General features: G+C 38.2%; 1 protein-coding gene and 1 long non-coding RNA gene across 6 annotated transcripts in view; one reads left to right on the plus strand and one right to left on the minus strand.

The window, feature by feature from the left end:
* LOC109320610 overlaps positions 1–7,855 on the minus strand; it is a 10,758-nt gene extending 2,903 nt beyond the window's left edge. Inside the window, exons 1-3 of the long non-coding RNA XR_002103824.1 lie at positions 7,557–7,855; positions 5,697–5,704; positions 1,392–1,394 (exon numbers count right to left, since the gene is read on the minus strand). This is a non-coding gene — a long non-coding RNA (uncharacterized LOC109320610). The remainder of the gene's footprint in view (positions 1–1,391; positions 1,395–5,696; positions 5,705–7,556) is intronic.
* Positions 1–15,066, plus strand: part of KLC1 (kinesin light chain 1) — a 54,538-nt gene extending 39,472 nt beyond the window's left edge. For 2 of the 5 annotated variants that reach the window (XM_019550776.1, XM_019550777.1), the window contains exons 13-16: positions 199–360; positions 5,266–5,396; positions 10,695–10,761; positions 12,174–15,066. In XM_019550776.1, the coding sequence (XP_019406321.1) occupies positions 199–360; positions 5,266–5,396; positions 10,695–10,761; positions 12,174–12,239 (426 nt within the window). In that variant the 3' untranslated portion in view covers positions 12,240–15,066. Of the gene's footprint in view, positions 1–198; positions 361–3,850; positions 4,456–5,265; positions 5,397–10,694; positions 10,762–12,173 lie in introns of those variants that run through there. The other 3 variants (XM_019550778.1, XM_019550779.1, XM_019550781.1) reach the window with 3 other exon arrangements.
* Positions 15,067–19,801: the final 4,735 nt, after the last annotated feature.

Below are 19,801 nucleotides of genomic sequence, written 5' to 3' on the forward strand. Positions count from 1 at the left end.
TGTCTGCATTGTTATAGTGATGTTTTATATAATATCAAGAACAGTTGGTCCTCTCTTTTTCCCCACCTCGCGGAGTCTTGACAATTGCATTGGGTTCGGAGTGAGTTAAATGTGTACTAACTTTGTTTTTTATGTGCAGCACCAAATATTTAGAAAATCTGTTGTGAAGTAAAACTTTCCCCTTTGCCTGGCTCCTAGGGTCTTGACAATGTTCACAAACAGAGAGTTGCTGAAGTCCTAAATGACCCTGAGAGCATAGAAAAAAGGCGAAGCCGAGAGAGCCTCAACGTTGATGTGGTAAAGTACGAGAGTGGGCCTGATGGAGGCGAGGAAGTGAGTATGAGCGTAGAGTGGAATGGGGTAAGTACAGTACACAGTTTAAGAGACTAGCCTAGGCCACTATATCAGACTTGTCCAGTCATCCTTCCATTGCTTTTAGTAGTTTGACTAGTTTATTTACTTTGCAATTTCTCAGAATTAATTAAAAATTAAAGAACAAGACTTTGCTTTTTGTAAGTTGTTTACCTTTTATTAACACTTTCAATTTGATACAGTTTTCTGTTGTTAGTGGTGAAATTTCTTTAGGGATATCAACTGGCTGGAGTTAACTCTAAGCATTTAAATGCTGATTGAATGTCCTGGTTATTGTTTTTTCTTAGTAGTAGCAATAGATGGGCAGTTACCTTACTTTTGCTGCTTTATCCTTGCTTCTTGTCTACATGTTTCCATTTCACTGATAACCTTACAGGTGCCGCTGTGGAATTACTTTACTTTAGATTGGCATGGAAAAATAAAATAGCAAAATATTTCAAAATCCTTGCCTTTTTTTGCTCTCTCTTTTTGGAATTGGACTTAAAAATTATTCCAGTGACTTTTTTCAAATTTTTGGGAGGAAACTTCTCTATTCCTTTCAGTCCTGAAGTAAGGATGATGCATAATCTGCTGTACAGCTGGCCACTGCAATTTCCTGAAAATAACTGTACATCCCTGAAATGAAATGGTCACATCAGTTTTCAATGTAGCCTGGTAGAATCTGCAGCTTAAGTAGAAGGCTAATTCTGGCTTGTGACTTCTGACTCTAATGCATATTGTGTCACACAAGTTAAAATAATATAAATGTTCTAAAATAGAAGCGATGTTTGTAGCGTGGACAAGCTGTGCATTTTCTACGTTATTTATCATTCAAGTGAAGATAATCCAAGCTTTTACGTGTTTAAATCTGGTTTACTTGGTTGCTTCAGCCGTTGTCTTTTCCTAGTGCATATTCCATTGCTACCAGTGGGATGTATGTGGATAGGCTGCGCCATCTGCTAATTAAACCTAATTTATGTTTTCTGCTAAAAAACCTTGACCTGGTGTGTTAAATTGCATATTAATAATGCTTGTCTGACTGCCTTTGCTTTTGCTCTAGAGGGGTTAGCCTGTACTGCGAACTTGAAATGAGCTTCAGAGGTATTCTCTTACAATAGCACCGGCTCTCCAGTCCCCTGTGACAAGATTTAGGATTCTAAAAATACTCGGCAAAAGCTCAGACTTACTGGACCTGAGTGGAGAATGTTCTCTTAGTCTGTGCTTTTGTCATTATCAAATGACGTTTTCTTGGCATTGGTATTTTCTCAGTGCCAAGACAGTCAATCAGCATCTATTGTGAATAATTAACGTTGCAGCATCTAAAACGAAAAAGGTTGGATAGCTCCTTTTATCTTAATTTTACCCACTCAGTGTTAGAACTGTGTACTGTACTCCTCCCTAAATTTCTGCCGTACTTTGCATGACTTTGTATGTTCTAAATGAATTAAACTCTTATTTCTGCTATTTGCTTTTAATTAAAACAAGCATGCAGGTTTGGGATTGGTAAAGGACTTTCTCAAAAAATACTAGGCAGTATTTCTAGGTCAATACTTGATGCCCATAGTGCTAAAAATTTGGATCTGAAGGGTGAGTTTGTCCATCGAGACTGGAATTAAGGACTAGAATTTTTACAAAGTCTGGGACTTTCTGCATTGGCTTAATATATGTGGTATAACTTTTTTGATTTACATGGGACTGTTCACATTCACATTTTCTTCCTCACTCTGGAGGTAGTTTGTTCAAACAAACTCCTTCCCCTTCTCCCTCTGTTTTCTACTTCAGTGCTGTTCTCTTCTATACCCGTAGGGTGTGCTTTCCCGTTTCCTTTCCTCTGTTCCCTCCTTGCAAATATTCTACTTGGCAAGCAGGTAAAGCCACTGAAGTTCTGTTGGTAGGCAATTTCTCCTATTTACAGAGTCTGAAAAAACGGCCTATTTTGGTTAATATTTAAGTACAGATGCTCATCAGAAGTTTGCCCTTGAATTGGCTGTCGGATAGAAGCAGAGGGTTATTTTTTAGAGTAGTTGAGGCATCTTGCAACCTTCAGTGAAAAAACTTCAGTTGAACATATGTAACATACTCAACATACGTCAGGTAAATACTGTACACTTTAGTGCAGCCTCTTCTAAATGCAGTGAGAAGAGGAACGGAAATTTCTGTTTTAATCTAAAATATAGGTAAATACTAAGTCACATTGTTTAGTGAAATTGAAAACTTGTATCTCATGTTTACGTATTTTTAGAGCTGGTTCCATAAAAGGATACTATTTTCAATATTTAAGTGTGAAAATAATGTGAAAGGTAACTTTAAAATGTTCATGAATGTAATTTTTTTGCTGTTTTTCAGCCTGAGCTTTTATTCCTTTTTTTATGTTCCTGATACAACCTGAGAAGCATAGTTTATCCAGTTGGCTCTAAGGCTGAATTATGCCAGTTAAATTAAGGGCTGGTAATTAGATTAATTTTTTTTTTTACTTTGAAAATGTCTGTATAAGGAACAGGGTGGCATCTTACTCGCAGTATATGTAATAGCTTTACATTTAGATTCAGATTCAGAATTACTGAATACTGGTTGAATTATTTTAAGTCTGCTGTCTTTTTATGTTAGATTAAGCTAACTGTGCCATCAGGTAAAGTTTTGATTGAGATGGCAGGTACAGGCACTGGTGTATTTCAGTATATCCTGCTGGGGTTCACTCCAGTTCCTAGAGACAGATATCCTTTTTACCAAATCACCGCTTCAGTATCCTTTACCAGAGCGGTGAATGGGAAGCCTAGAGGTTGACCTACCCGGTCACTTGTTTAGCTGGTTGATTTCAGCGGAGATTTGAAGCTTTTTAGGTAGTGCAGTATTAGGGAGGCTTGTGCTATAATATATCTTTTTTCTAGATTACATTTATAAAAATGTACCTGTGACTAAATCATCAATTCCATTGAACCCTGTTGCCTTAAAGCTGTAAGTAGAATTTTGTTTGGAGGGATATGGAAAATCCTCTTCCTTTTATAGTGCTGTGGGGAAAAAATCCTGGCAGAAGTTAAAGCTTAAATGATTGCACCTTGTTCTGTTGTTTCCTTTTTTTAAATCTTTTGTTTTTTTCCTCTTTATTTTGACATTTTATATTCTTTTTTTTAACCTGAAAACTACTCTATCTTCCTCATATACTACATACACGATATATTTGTAAAAATGATCTCTGGTTAATTTTTTCCTGTTTTTGTTTTTGGGGTTTTCCTGTGCAAATACTAATTTAATATGAACATGGGATCTCTCTTGGTCATTTGTTTAGTGCATTTTCCTGAAATAAAGTACACAATTTTCTGATGATTACAGAAGTCTGTAAATGGCAGGCTTTGGACATGCAGTCCCAAATCTTTATTTAAAAAAGCTGCCTGGGATACGACCTAGAAATACTGTAAACGTAACTGTTCAAACGTGAGAACTGTTGAACTTTTTCCCAACAGTTTCATTCAGTTTTTCTCTCTCCGTTTCTGTCTGACAGGCCTAGATGCCTTTTGTGATTCTTAAACTGTCTCCTGCATGACGGGCGTGCACCATCTTCAAGCTTTAACTTCTCTCTTCAGTACTGACTGCTGTGTTTTAGCAAATCCCTTACGATTCTTGTCAGAGCTACACTTCCTTGTAAACTGGCCATTCCTTCAGTGCTGGTGCCCTTTTTTTGGTTTCCTGTTTCTGTACCTGTGTAGCTTTGCCAGATATGTATCTAGTCATACGAAATATGTTAATACAACCATTTGCTGTGTAATACATAAGTAAAAAGTAAGAATGAACTTTAAGTAGCTGTTCACTATGAAAAAAGGTAGTTAAAAGTATCACACGAGGTATTATTAAAATGGCATGATGGTTACCTTTACAGAATAAAGCGTAAAAGTAAGGCATGTTCTCCAAGTGCTTTAAATGTATTTAGAGGCCTGTAATATGGTTAACATCAATATGGAACCCTGGATGTCTTCACTTATTCTAAAGTAGCATTGCTGTTTAGTCTTTGTGTGAAATTTTGGCAATTATGCTTTTCTCTACTAATCTTTGGTGTTCAGTGATTTGTGTATTTGTCTTTCTAACTTCTAATAAACTCACTCCAACTGATGTCTGTCTCTGTCTGCTCAGTAGTACTTCCTTCTTTGACAGTTCTTCCTTTTGTACAGTAGCCATGTAGAATTTCTAGAAGCAGGAGATGATTACTTCTAATCTTACTAAGCTGTTTTATTTAGGAGTAAAACAATGGTTCTTTGCCAGTCAAATTGTGCTTGAGTTGGAAACTTCTGTGGATCAAATAATATACCATAAAACATGAATTTTTATGTGCAGAAGAGTATCACTTTATCTCGCATTTTTTTTTCTGAAACATAGTGAAAGATTAATTGGAATTGAAAGAATTTGGAAACAGGCTTTCTGAACATAAAACACTCTCTATTTTGAATTTGACGCAGGGAATTCACTGAAAATACTTAGAATTCATGGCCTAGGCATTTGAACCAAGAGAAGGAAATGGCTGGTTTGTTCACACCCTGACAAAACGCTTTCACTTGGTGCTGTACTCGCCTTTCTCACGACTGCATCGTGTCTGGTCGGTGGTGGTGGTGGTGGTGAAAGTGCATGCACTTTTCAGATTTATTTTTAATAGCTATGAATCCTATTGAACCATATCTTGGACAAGTCTTCAGACTTCTGAAACATTTATTAGTAGGCTAGGACAAAAGCACTATTTAACCTGAGTGCTAACAGTCTTCTGGATAAAGTACAATTTATATATGGTATTATTAAATATTTAGTATAATTTGATACTGTTGCTGAGTGGTGACAGGACATAAGTATTTTAGAGTGTAGGCATATTACTCAGTTGTAGGAGAGGGACATAAACTCTTGCAGTTTCACATTTGTTCAAATTTTTTTCAGGATGGCACTGGATCTTTAAAGCGCAGTGGTTCATTTAGCAAACTTCGTGCTTCAATTAGACGCAGCAGTGAGAAGCTGGTTAGAAAGCTGAAGGGAGGAAGTTCACGAGACAGTGAACCAAAGAATCCTGGGTAATTATCTATTCTTAGCTGTACTGGAATGCTCCCAATTTGTGCCCGTTTTGTAACCTAGCACTGTGACCCAAGTAGCCTTTCTCTTGTGGCTGTCTACTTTCCCTTTGTGTAGAACTGTGCTATGTAAGGAGGTCTTGAATTCCAGTTGTTTACTAAAAAGTAACATAGGGCAAATTTCTTAATCATACAGCTGAAAATTCTCTAATGTTAACTGCTGGAAAATTGTGACCTTGCTTTTGGTATTTATAATCAGATCTTTGAAAAGAGCCTGTGGTTTTAGTGTGGAATACTTAATACTGTGGCAGCTGTAAGAAGAGTCTTCACTTAGAACATTTGTATATATTTTGTAGCCCTGTTACCTTTTTAGACCATCATAGTATTATTATTGTACTTTATTAAACTGCTAAATTATTTTTTTGCACAAAGTTAAAGTATGGTCAACTTAATTTATTTTAACCTCGAAAAAGATAATTGGTTCAGCAGGACCCACAACCAGCATAGCATTAAAAATGTTTCTTGTATTAAAACTGAACTTCAGTGTTGACACAGTATGGTATTAAACTCTTCTGAATGAAGAATCTTGTAATCTATACACTGAACACATCTGTTTATGTTGTTTTAATGGCCTTTCTGCTAACACTTAAATTTCCTGTTATTAGGAATATGAAAAGGGAAAACTGCTCATACAGAAGGGGGCATTATGTATTTGCCTCTGTAATCCTTAATGTTGAGAAGTTTTCTGGGGATTAAAGCATGAATAGTTGTTGTTTAAGTGCTACTTTAAAGCCTAAGAAGTATTAGCACTGAAAAAAATCTAAATTTCAAAAGGCAGAAAGTGCTGAAAATCTTGAAACAGGCTGCACATCTGGGTTAAATCTTGACCTCAGTGAATTCAATGGCAAAAATTTCCTTGACTTTCAAAGGGCCAGGCTTTCATGCCATGTGTTTTTATTATTACTTTTGATGTAATATGCCCACTAGATGCACAAAAATGTTTGTATACTGCTCCATGCAAACAGAAATGTTCCTCACTGCGGTGTCCCTCCCACCCCCCACGTCCCATAGCACTCCAGTTTTAGTAGCATAATTCCTAGCCGCTTAGTCGGATTAATAGCTTTTACACCTTTAAAACAAACTACACTGGTTCCCAGTAAAGCAGTTTGAATAGCATTCCTTTACTGAACTTCTGCCTGAAAGCATTCTAAGGAAGAGCATTTGTGGTCTTCATCCAGAGGGATGAGTAGTATATGGATCTGTTCATTTATTATTAGAAATGGTCATAGTGGTTTAAAATTCCATGCGATACCTGGGGCAATGATTTGGAAGCAGGTCTTCAACTAATGCAGGTCATCAGAGCTCCAGTGAAGGTCTGCCTCTTTTTTTTTTTTGTTTCCTTTTTTTTTTTTTTTGTAAAACATCTTGCAAATCTGTGATGAGTAATGATACATGTTGCTATTTAATGTTTTGAATTCTCTACCTCACTGACATCTGACGTGGAAGTATATCCAATGTTACACCCAGTCAGATGATAGCAATTTAGTGAGCAGTTCATTTTTGTGATGGTAAAGCTATATAATCCTACACTTGGTGAAGTCCATTGCACAACTTCAGTTGAATTTATTGGTGCACAATTATTAGAGTTTTGGGGTTTTTTTCAGTTAAGGGAACCTGGGGACTGACTGAAATTTAAAAAAATATGTAGTTCAAAGTAATGCAGAACTGCAACAGAGCTTAGTAAAAGAAATAAGGAAAAGGCCAGGTGTGGAACTAAATGAGTCTCATTCTTCCAATTTAATAGTTATAAATTGTTGCTTATTGTTATACAATTCTGTATGAACTACACAGATAGCATAGTTATGCAGCTGGGTTTTTTATGAACCCATATGTTCAATTATATCAAATTTACCACCTTATTCCCTAATTTTTGCAATATTTAAATAATTTCTCAGTATTGTTACAGAAGCAGGGTACTAGTGCTTGTTTCTTGAAGTTAATAAGTAAATAAACTGCAAATTGCTTTCTTTTCCCTTCCCTTAATCAAAGACTAAAGAGTATTTCTATAGTTTGGTCCAGTGTTCAAGTTTAGCATCCTGACTTGTAGTCTGCACTGAAAACTCTTTGTGTCTTTGATGTATTTTTGAAGCATTTAGTTTTAACTTTGGTTCATAAGCAAGGCTGTACTCTGGAAAACTCTGCTAATGAAAGGAAAACTTAATGAGATTTTATGTGCTTTCTCCACGAACAAATAGTCATGTACGCTTCTGATTTTGGGAATTGATTATGATAAAAAATTACTTATTGGAAAGAACAGTTTGATTTTTTTTTTTCTAGTTTTAAGATGAATTTGTAAAGGTGGGCGACTTGAAATTCATCTTTTGACTTGTAAACAAGTGAATTCCTTGTGGAAGTCAGTGAGAATACACCATAGACTCTCCATTTTTTTTTTTTTTTTTTTTTTTTTTTCAGAGTACAAATATTAAAAACATTAATCCACCTGTTTTTAACAAGGTGAGCATCCTGCTTATAAAAGTAATATGCTTACCCCTTCACTCAAAATTACAAAAGCGCAGGATGGGGTTTAATAAAGCATTCACATAAATGTACAAAAATACTTCCCAATGCATTCTTGATCCATAACAGGTTATTTCAACTTTATTATTTCCCACAGTCATTTGTAACACTCAGTTTAAGATGCTCATATTGTTTTATTACTGTCGCTTTTAAAACTGGCTATTTGATATATTTTTTACATGTGCTGCAAATAGTTGAATGCAGAATCGCTATTGTAAGAGCTGCTGACTTGCCAGGAAAATTGTTCTCAAATTTTCCATGAGACATCCAGCAACTTCCTTTCTTCCTTACCCCCTCCTTCCCTCTCTCTTCCTTCTCGTCAGTGATTAGGCTGTCACATGAGTTTTATTGCTTAAGTTAATGAATAAGCAGAAGAGCAGATGAACTCCAGAGTATTAAAGACTTAGTCTTTGTGCAGTTCTTGATAGAAAACTGAAGGAAGAAGGAAATAATATTTCTTATGCAAGTGCCAAACCTTTTTGGCTGGTGTTCTACAAATGAGCCCTGCATCCTCCCTGAGTGCCACTCCTCTCCCCTACTTGATCAGCTGCACTTTCTGCTCCCTACCCTGTGCTCCTTGACCAAGCTGCTGCTCTTCTTTCTCCTTTCTGCCCTGTACTCCTTACCTGATCTGATGCTTTGCTTTCTCCACTGTGCTGCCCGTCTCCTCCCCAAGCTGCTGCGTGCCACGCAAAGGCTACCTGTGCTACAGGTTGGCCACCCCTGCTCTAATATGTTCCCAAATAGAATATGCAAAGTTTTTCATAAGGTAACAGGATGTCTATCAAAGTTGGGTCTTTAAAAATATGTAGCAGTTTGAAACTTGGAGTAACATACTTTTGCTGGGCACTTGTTTCATTTTTATTTTGCTTTCAAATTTTTCATTCTGATTTGCTGACAGGTAATTTGATTTGCTGCTGTGATCAGTTTGAGGAGTAGAACAGGGTAACTAAGTTGTTATTGCTTTAAAAAAGAAAAGAAAAGGAAAAGAAGCACAGCTTTTTCTTGTATCTCTGGCTTATGACTGAAGTGATGCATGCATCCTTACTATTTTTGCAATCCTATGTTTAACTTGAAAAATGCTACAAGTGCTTTTGCCAAACTAATTCTCCTAAGTATGTAGGTGAAAAACTAATTACTTCTAGAGTAAATTGGCTGCTAATACATTTTTAAAAGTTGAAATTTAGGCATGATAAAATGTGCTTATTTATTTAGCTTTGCTAGTCGCACTTCAGCAAAGATATAACAAATACTTGTATAGATTTGTACCTGTGGAATTTTTTGTGTTTGTGTAGTTTGGGGTTTGTTTTTGATAAACTTTTATGCTCTAACTTCTGGAAGAGAGATTTTCATTTGTGGTATTTTGTATGTGTTTTTGCAGATTAACAAACTTTGATTTTTTTTTCCCAATGTATAACCTTTATTGTATATTTTATATAAATAAATAACAGAGAGGTGACAAACCCATGCATGATTCATTGCTTCTTTTTGTTGCTAACACTTATGTCAGATATTTAAATTTGTGTGCATTAAGCTGTCTGAAACTTTTAAAAATGTAACATCCCTTTCTTGCTGTATTCATTAGTGTAGATTCTTTTGATTTTTATTCTCAGTGTTGCAGACAGACATTCCCATTTAAAGCCATTAGCTGCACATTGCTATCAGCACACTTAATCTGTGCTTGTGTAGGGGTTTGTAATGCGCTTACTGTGCAATGTGATCTTTGAGGGTAGACTTCTCAGTGTCACTAGGGTTCTCCATGGGTTCACCTGGGCAGATTACGTTGCAGTCGGTGTTAGTTTGACAAACATAATCACTTCTTTAAAGTGGTGCTTTGGACACAGACAGATCATAAAAGAGCCTGCTGAGGATCACATGCAGACTCTTTCAGATAGCAGTACAGCATATTTCATATAAACCAACATGGCGATTATTTAAACTTGTAATCCTGAATTCCCCTTACTATGACACACTTCAGAATAGTTAAGTCTTAATGCCATTATGTTTGTGTAAACTTCTACACCAACCAGAAAGCAGTTATTGACCCTTAGCCCAAAGAGTGTTGGATATAGAATAGTTTAATACAGTGATACCTTGACTTGATTAATGGTCCCTCCACTGTCAGAATACTGTTTCAGGGCTGCTGCTGCCTTAAACAATATGTCCACAAGCATGATCTATCTCACTCTTCCTACCCCCATCACTTCAAAATGACTGAAATGAAATGAATTTAGCAAACTTTTAAATTTAGCTTATAAGAATTTCAATGGTAATCTTTTCACATAAGTAAGGCAAAAATAATAGACTCATCTGTCTATTTTAATATTTTGCAAGCTAAACGCAGCCTCTCTGTGATGAATTTATGCAGTAAGAGTTTTCAGAAACGATATGAATAATTTTACATTGTTTTAATCAAATGCTGCACAATTTAAGACTAAGCCTTCAGGTTGAGCATTGATTTGCTGTTATGACACTTAGAATGGAAATTGTCTTGAATAATTTAAACTAAAATCACACACCTAATGTGTGTGAAGCACTAGGGAGCAGGGGGTTATGTTTGTATTTGATCTTCTTTTATTTTTTTTAAAGAGCATTCTTCATGTCAGGGGTTAGATCAAAGCTATTTTACATTTGCATTAATCTTGTTTTTACTTGTGTTTAGAGCTCTTAGCTTTCAGTTATTCTGATTGGTTTATCCTTGCATGTTCACTGTCCCGGTTGCAGCATGAAGCGTGCCAGTTCTCTGAATGTTCTTAACATGGGTGGCAAGGCTACTGAAGATCGTTTTCAAGTAAGAAGCCCTCTGATATTCTTACACAAGTAGATGCATTAGCAGGGTTCGGGCCGAAGAGCATGAGAAATAGTACGGTGTTAACCTTTTGGGTATACATTAAAGCCACAGTACAGCGGAGCACTCTAAGAATGTGCTGAAGTCCATTTCCATTTGAACATTTAGGCACCTGCTTAATTTGGAAGTACCTGTCTCATTTCGGTTAATGGCAAACAGGTGCTTACCGTATCCCTAACAGATTCTGAACTGAAACCTGCATTGCCTGGTGGAGTGGATGAGAAGTTCTGGAATCTCGCATACGTGCATTATAGTAATTTATAAAGGAAAACCTTGCAAAAGTTAAGTGTTAAGTATTTTGTTTAAAGAAGCATCTCCCAAATGGCCAGTGACTCTGGACAGTGGGCTTCCTCAAGTCCCAGCACTTGAGTGGCTTCTGAGGGTACACAAGAGCAGGGCTTAAATTTGTCTAATATGTGATGGTAGGTGTTTGTCTGCCAAAACCTAATCTTCATATTTTGCCTAACTATTCAGTGTGCCTGAGCACTGCTTCCCATATCTGTTTTCACATAATAAAGTCACCATTTCATATGTTGTCAAGGTAAGCCAATAATGTTCTGTGCTCTAAGCAGTGTTGTGCATCTTACTAACACAGTAACTGCAACTAACTTCTGGGGGGAATATTAATCACTTCAAAACTAACAAGCTGTAGTGTAGGGTCCACATCTTTATTTACCCCAGTGTAATAAAACAAGAAAAAAATGCCCACACTGCGTGAATCTCATTTCACTGTTGAGTGGCATAAAGGTGTCTGTCCAGTGTTACCCCTAAAGGGTTTACTGCAATTTTCCAGTTCTCTAAAATTTATGTAAAGATGTTCCTTAATATGAACTTTGACCAAAAAAATCCACTGAGGTAAACCGTAATTCTGCAACCAGCGATAAAGAAATGCCTGGGACTTTCAAAACTGGACCATGTGGCCTTAGGGGCCTTATAATAATGGGTCTTTTCTGCTGTATATGATCGACGCTGTGCCAGTAAGGTATAGTTATCATATGTAATGTGTGAAGTACTGATGAATTTTTTACAAATTCCCTCTTTGCCAAGCGCAGAGACACTTGATAGTACCTCCAGGTAGTCAGCTGTTTCTCTAATAAGCATCTGAGTGAGGTATAGAAGGGGTGCGATCACAAGAAGACTATTTAGTATTGGTGACTGAGGTCAGGGAAAATGCTTATGTAAGGTTCCTTTTCATGTCCTGCTGTCACAGGATGTGAAGGTAAGCAATACCTATTTCATCAGTTTCAGCAGGTCTTGAGTTTTGTAACATATTTTTTTTTAGATCAGACTCGATAAAAATGCTTGAGATCTGGACTCCTGCATAAATATTTTTTTTCTTATTTATTTTCATACAGGAACGAAATAATTGTCTGACAGACTCAAGAGCGCTGAGTGCCAGTCACACTGATTTGGCACGTTGAGGTTCTTGGACAGAAGCTAGCTAAAATTCCTTTGTGAATAAAGAAGCACTGAGACTCAAAGCTTTGGTTCCTCCTCACTCACTATAGGAACATCTAGTTCATAGACTCTGTTGCAATGGACTCTTGTTTTTACTTTTCTAAACAGTGACTATTTGAAATATAGTGTTAGGGAGTATTTTCTTCTAAAGAAAAACATACATATTGCTCATTGCACTGCTATCAGTCATGTTACTTATGTTGACTTCTGTTAAGAGATCTGAATTCCACAGCAGTCAGAAATTGGAAAAATATAACTCTTTAAAATGCATTAACATGCAACAGAGTATAACAGCTTCCAACTGATATTTGAAAACACAGTAAAAATGGAATATGTAGCAGTAAATGTATATAGTGCTGGGACAAGAAAAGTATAAATATGTGCATTGCTGTATAAATTCCCAGTTGTGTGCTGTACTGCTGGGGGGCTTTTCCTTGCATCACTGCTGGTCTCCACTCTAGATACTTCATGTAAAGAACAGAGCTGAAACGTGTGTTCCTTAACCAACATGTCTAGATACTACACTTTGTCACCAAAACAGTTGGCTGCCTTCACTCCTAGAAGGCATATACAGCAATGCCACTAGCTTTGAAATAAGGCATTTTTGTTGCAGGTTTTACAGTAATCAGTGGAGGGAGAGAGTACTGTGTAGGTTGTTCTGATGAGGGGGGAAATAATCATTATAACCTGTATTTTGTACAGTCGGTGCATATTTAGGCTTTGGGTTGCACCTGTCCCAGAGTAGCTGCTGCTGCTAAGATAAACGTCCATGACTCAGGTTGCTAACTCTTTTCTTGCCTGTCCACTGGAGTTCTTAACTCTTAGCAGCCTTGTTGGGCTGGAAATGCTCCTAATTTTTCTCTGATGATCAAACTCTCTCCTCTTCCTGTTGATGGCACCAGCAGCAAATGAAGCAGGTGACTCTAGGCTGTTATACTGTGAAGAGGACCACTTGTAAAACTCTGCTGATGTTTAAGACATTTGGGTCCCCACTGAGAAAGCATCATGGCTTTATCTAGTGGACAGATCACACTTTTGATCACCCACCCTTGGTTTTTTTCTATATGCAATTAATAGATACCTTGTCTGCATATTGGATTGCTGCTGGAACAGAGTATAGAACATCAAAGTATTTTGTAGACGCTAACATTTTTGGTTTGTTTTTCTATGAAACTTGTGATTTTTAAATCAAAACGTATAAGTTTTCATCTTTTTGCAAAGTTTTGCTACTTACATGCAAATTGGAGGAGAAAATAAATGTGTGTCTGTGTATTTGTAACTATAGTTATGGAGCTGGAAAGTACAGAACAACGTTGACACTGGGGAGAAGCTGGACTGCTATGCCAAGATAAGCCTAGCACCAAGGGAAGTGGGATAGAAGGTGGCAGCGGCATTTATTTGTTTAGCTGTGAAATAGTCAGTCAGTCATTAAAATGATAACTTTCTAAATGTCAAAATTTGACCAACTGGCATCTGGTTTTAAAATGTACAATGGCTGATGCGAAAAGGTGTGTATGTAATGCACTTGACTGTGTACTACAAGGTACTTCCTTAGCATCTCTAAAGAAAAAACTGTTAGGTAGAGGGTATGCTCACCATGAAGACTGTTTTAAAATGCTGAGACATGATGCTGCTAATGCATAGAGAGTATAGTGCAGAGTAGTGCAATTTATCAATGAACCTGAAGGAGAACAAGTTGTTGCTCTACTCTTTTAGACATAGCTAAAGGGGACTTGAGTTTTTTTTTAACATTTTTAAAGAGGTTTTTATATATATATATTTTTTTCCTTTTAGTAAAGTCTCAAACATATTTGTGGATGAATTCAGTGATCTGCTCAAAGTCTGAATGTGCAGCTCTGTAGGACTTGCTAGGCTGGGCAGACGTCCGGGATGGGCGGATGGACATCTCTCCTGTTGTGTACGAGTTGCACAGGCTCACAGCAGAGATCTCCAGCCAGTTGCTGTCTGTCCTACGGTCTGGAACGCCCTGTCCCTTTGGCAGTAACTGTGAGGGGTTTCTGGGGCAGTGGCACCTAACAAGCTGCTGTTCCAGCACCTGCACAAAGCCAGTCCAGTAGGAGTGGCACAGGGAAGAGCTTTGCGCAAGTCATTTACACAGAATAAGATGTTTCAGTCCTGTGAAGAGCCTCTATAGGTGTCTGACTTCCTAGAAATTGAGCTAGTCTGAGCGAAACAGAATTTCTCAGTGCAATCTCAGAACTTGTTTCCAAGCCTTTGTCTTTCAACTCTGAATGAAAATAGTTTTGAAACCTCTTATTACAACTGGAATTTGTGTAAATAGAAATTGTTAGAATTATTTAAACATAGGTCGGGCTAGCAAAAATAGGACTATTGTTATGCTCTTGACAACTGACGGCTGTAGTATGGAGCTTCGAGTGTGAGGAACCCTGTTATTGTAGGTTTTTAAGTAGCCCTTGTCCTCCTGAGCTTTCCAGTGTGTCTGGGGTGCTTATAAAGAATTCTTGCAGGGGATGATGAGCATAAAATGTTGGCCTGTAACCCATCAGACAAAACTGCTCCTGCATCAGTTTGCAGAAGTGTGTAATTCTTGCTCGTGCCCATGTTCAGAGACGCATGAATCTCAAGGCAACGTGCTTTCTTAACACAAACCCCTTTAACAGTAGCCAAATGAGAGAAACTGTTGAACAGCACTGCAGTGTTCATCTTAAGCCAATATGCTACTTGCAGTTAAGAACTTTGTAAAGTCTGAAAATAGATCTTAGCCTCAGTTTGTTCTTGTGTTTAAATTATTAAAAACTTACACATCTATTTTGAGTGGCTGTCTGAATTTACCTGGTTCAGGCAGGAATATTTCCATTTTCAGTTTGTTATATTCCCTACCCTGTTCCAGTTCTAGCTGACACCGCATGATGGATGCCTGGGTTGTGACTGGAGAATGGTTCCTGGATCTTGCTGACCAAAAACGAATAGTTAGACCCTCTGAATTGAACGAAGTAGAGGGAAGGTGCAAACCCTGTGCAGCACTTCCCTGCCCTGGTCCCTGCTTGCTCAGTTTCTCCTAATTCTTCCTATGCTACATCAGAGTTATTTCTTCTTGGGATTTAACTTATGAAAGTATCGGACGTAAGAGATTAATGATCCAAAGGTGCTTATCACCCCTGCATATTTCCTGTTACGTTCTAGTTGCTAGCAGTACTGTCAGCATTTTTCTTGAGGTAAGATCTAACGAAATATTGTAAATGTGGCAGTCTCTCTCATAACTGTTAGTTTCTTTTTTGGTCTTTTGACTGAACAAAAGGTTAATTTACTGTTGATCCTCAGCAAAGCATTTAAAACAAACCACAGAAGACCAGCTTTAGATACCTTCTCATTTGCACGGCTTTTGCTTTGTTTTTTGTTACTTTTATAGCTAAATGATGGTAATTCATGAAGGTTAAAGCTTGATAAATATCTATGGTTAAACTGTACAATTAATTCCACTGATTTTGAAAACAGGAAACAAGGTATGGCTGCATTTTGTGTGTGTGTTATTAAATGGGGCAGGCAGCGATTCTTCAGAAGTGCGTTTGTAGTGTGATAGGGTCAAAGCGCACTTTAGTTTTTGTTACACAGGTCATTGACTTTGGTCTGAAAGCTGCTAAGAGTTGGGTTCTTGTATTTCCATGGCTGCTGAAATTGAAAGAATACGTACCGCGCGGAAGGTGAGATGTTTACCGTTCTGTTGTACAGATTTTGCATATCGTACAAATGCACATTTGAAATATTAATACAGATGCTCTTTTAAAACTGGTTAGTTTGGGGGGAATTGTGACACTTTAAACTCAATTACTTCGGGGCATTTGCTGCCTCAGTACTTCAAATGGTAATCATCGCCAGGGGGTTATTTTGTTAAAGGCCTTTACAAGGCTAGCTAGTCACCCAGGCATGCATGAATTGAGCTCAGAAGGTCTAAGGTACATTCTTTTGAGAAAATGAAGGCTTGTGTTGATAGATAAACGGCAAAACTGTTTATATCCCATTAATTTGTTATAACTTCCAGATAAAGTATTTAAAAAATCATAGCTAAATTTCAGTTATCACTATAGCTACATCTTAGCACTGAAATGACCTAGGACTGCATATTTGGAAATTAATTATACAACAGCAAAAGCCAAATTAGACCGAGTTGCATACAGTTTGGGATAGACATGGTGAAAATTTCTAAAATAAAAATGAGAAATCTTTGGGGTCTCTCTGTATTCATCGGCTGTGTTGTTCTTGAATTTATGGCTGCGAATGTTTGTTTTATTTTTATTTGAAATGTATGTAAATGTCGTACAGAATTTAGAGACGATAGTACAATAGTTAAATAGAGCTGAGGTTCTATGATGAAATCACAAAGGGTATTTTATGTATCTGTGGGATGAGAGATCAGTAGCATCCTAAAGGATAATTATGGCACTTTTTCTTTTTAGGAAGAACTGACAAAGATTTTTAGCTTTCAGATGTGTGGACTGGATTATAAAAACAAACGAATGAACAGAAAACCCACATAGTTTAAAAACTTCCAAGACTGACTTCAGGGCTTTGTATCTGTCACTAAGTATCTTACCCTTTCTTACAAGTGCTGAAGGAGAACAGGATTCTGAATTCAGCTGAGAGATAAGAATTAAAAAGCTTCTTTAAAAGAAACCTTTAAATGTAAGAGCAGTAATTCACTGAGATTTAAACACAGAACTTGGTATGAAATAAAAATGGAGGGTTTTTAGCCAGCTCAACTGTGTGTGTCACACTAGTTTTGTAATGCACTTTTCCTTATGACCATCATTTTCTTTGCAGAGAACAATAGCATTGTCTTGCTGTTCTAGTTTTCAAAAGCAACCTGTTCCAAGAAGTGCATATTGTTTTCTTTGAGCGCCTCTTGTTTGTATCGTGTTACAGAGCTGTGGTCTGATTTGAAGCTGTTTAGACATTTCTAAAGTGTCGTGTAGCATTTATTTGCAAAGTGCAAAAATAAAATATTTAAATGGAGTCTTAACAGTAGTTGTATACGTTAAATTGGTAAGGTTTGTGCATTTTCGAGTGTAAATCATGTAAAGCATGTAGTGTGGACGTTTCCTGTACAGAAGCAAACCTCAGTTGTGAAACCCGAAGATGAATAAAGTTGTATAAAGGGAAGGTTTCTAAATAAAAGTGCATTTCTTACTTAACAGAAGAGGCTACCACTGGAACAGCTAGGACTTGCAGTGGAGAATTACCCAGTCTTAAATTCTGCTGAAATAAATTTGCCTTCTAGCTCCCCCTGAAATAACTGCTTAGTAAAGCCAACTTTCCTGGGTTTGATGCATCTTGACATGTCTTGGATTCGAGTGTACTAATTATGCAACCACATTGTTACAAGGCATATAGTTCTAAATTACACAAACCCTAAAAACAGGTAAAGCAGAATAAACAAAATACAAAGCCTCTTCTCTTCAAATACTATCTAGAAATTTGTAGCTTAAAATTGGACTGAAAGTCAAATAGATTTTCTAAGTTGGGTTTTGCATGGCTGTTGCAGTCCTGGATCATACTGGTTGCAATGATGTTTAGACAAGGTCCACCAGGTTCCTCTGCTGTGGAATATTCTTACAGGGGACGAAATCACTTATGTCTCCTGAGTTTGAGCTGCTGGTATTGCCACTTGTGTTCCCAGGCTTTGCAGTTGTGCAGGGGTCCCTGATGCATTAATTATGTCTTTATTATGGTCATCTTTGGGGCCTGCATCTTCCTAACCATTCCCACCTGACTTTCTAGACCAAAAAGTCAGTACCACTGGTATTAGCAGAACACAGCAGTTCCAGATGTGATGCGCACAATTCTCCAGATATGTTGTAGTTTAAGAAGAAAAATCTGCTTAAAGGAAGTCCCTACACCTATTTTATTTGGATGTAAAGAATTGGGTAGCTGTGTTAGTTTGAAATTAGGTAAAAGGTTAGAAGACTAACCAGTTACGTTACTAACCAGTCTGAAGTAGCACCCTGCCCTACCTTCTGCCATGTAGATGTAGCTTGGGCCTAAACTAAGAGCTGCTCTGACATGCTTACCAAAACAGCAATGATCAGCCTCTCTACTAATGTGTGTGAGGACAGGGCACTGTAGTCGATCTTACACTTCAGTTTTTAAAATGACCTGACCAAAGCAGCTTTTGGATTCTTGGGAATGCGGTGTTCAATAGCCCCACCACACTTTTTTCCCCTGCAAAGAGCTAGTGACTAGAATCAAGTAAAACAGACTAGACCTGTGATACTAGACACTACCAAGTTTGTTAACAGGAAAAAGTATGTAACTGTAACATAAATTGAACTGTGCTTTTTGATAAAACTCAAATTATTCATTTGGTGAATATGTTTGCTGCTAGGAGATGGAAGGTTGTGTAGATCTGGAACCATGAAGGGATATTCTATACTTGAGAGATCACGCTTTTCCAGATGGAAATCACACTCACTTTACTGCTGTCCTACAGAACCCTGTAACGGAAACATATTAAAAAGCAACTCCCTGCGTTCTGTTGCTGTGGTGCAGTAACATACGACTGTAATTCACCAATTGTGCAGTATGGTAAAAGTGGTTATGAACTAACACCCATGGAGCAAAATCCTTCCCTTCCCTTTGTTTCTAATCATTTGCATGTGACCACAAACTTCTGGGTGTAACATCTCTTGCACTGCATGGGTTAATGAAAGCAGGCTACAATGCTTCAGCAACTCTGACTAGAGCATGTAGGCAACTGTTGATCCTCTGGACTATGGTGTACACGGAAGAGGTCCATGACAATCAAAGCAAGACCATCAACATGTACACCTAGGCAAGAGTATGGACGAGTGGAGGCTGCCCAAGATCTGGCATCCCCCCTTCAGATCACTGAGACAGAATCTGAAGGCCGGGCCAAGTCCAGGTGGTTGGTGCCTTGGCAAGCTGTAGCTTCGGCCAGACAGCAACATCATTGCTGCTGAATGCCTTAGTGAGGGCATGTTTCTTAGTGAGGGTGATGTTCCTTTGTGCTTTTCCAACCAAGGAGTACTTACAAGGCAGTGGGGGAATAGGGTTTTGAGGTCTACACTCACTTTACTCCGGAGGCTGCAACACTGGTATTTTAAAGAAACTACCCCATCACACATAGCCCTGCCACATTTCCACTAGGCCCTTCAGTTGGAGGCAGGTTACCAGGACTGGAATAGGTAAATGAGAAACATCTGAGAAACACTGGCCCTTTCACCCAAGTGCTGCTGGGAGGGCATGGGGGGGCGGTGCATGCCCCTAGATCAGCAGGGTAGGCTGTGGGGCACTGCAGGCTGGTGCCAGGGCAGTGCCGGGCTGTTCTGGGCAGGGGTGTTAAGCCAGGCTGGGAAGATGTTGGGGGGAACCTGCAGCCCCTCCCATGGCCCTGCTCCCAGTGCCGCTGCCTCTGGCTCTGGCTCGTCCAGGGGCACTGGTGGACAGCTTCCACTGCTGTGCTTATTGTGGGGGAACCAGGGGGTGGGGTATGTGCCCCCCCCACACCCACCCACACCCCCCCATACAT

This window comes from Crocodylus porosus, unplaced genomic scaffold (assembly GCF_001723895.1).
Source record: "Crocodylus porosus isolate Cpor-Errol unplaced genomic scaffold, CroPor_comp1, whole genome shotgun sequence".
Lineage (NCBI taxonomy): Eukaryota > Metazoa > Chordata > Crocodylia > Crocodylidae > Crocodylus > Crocodylus porosus.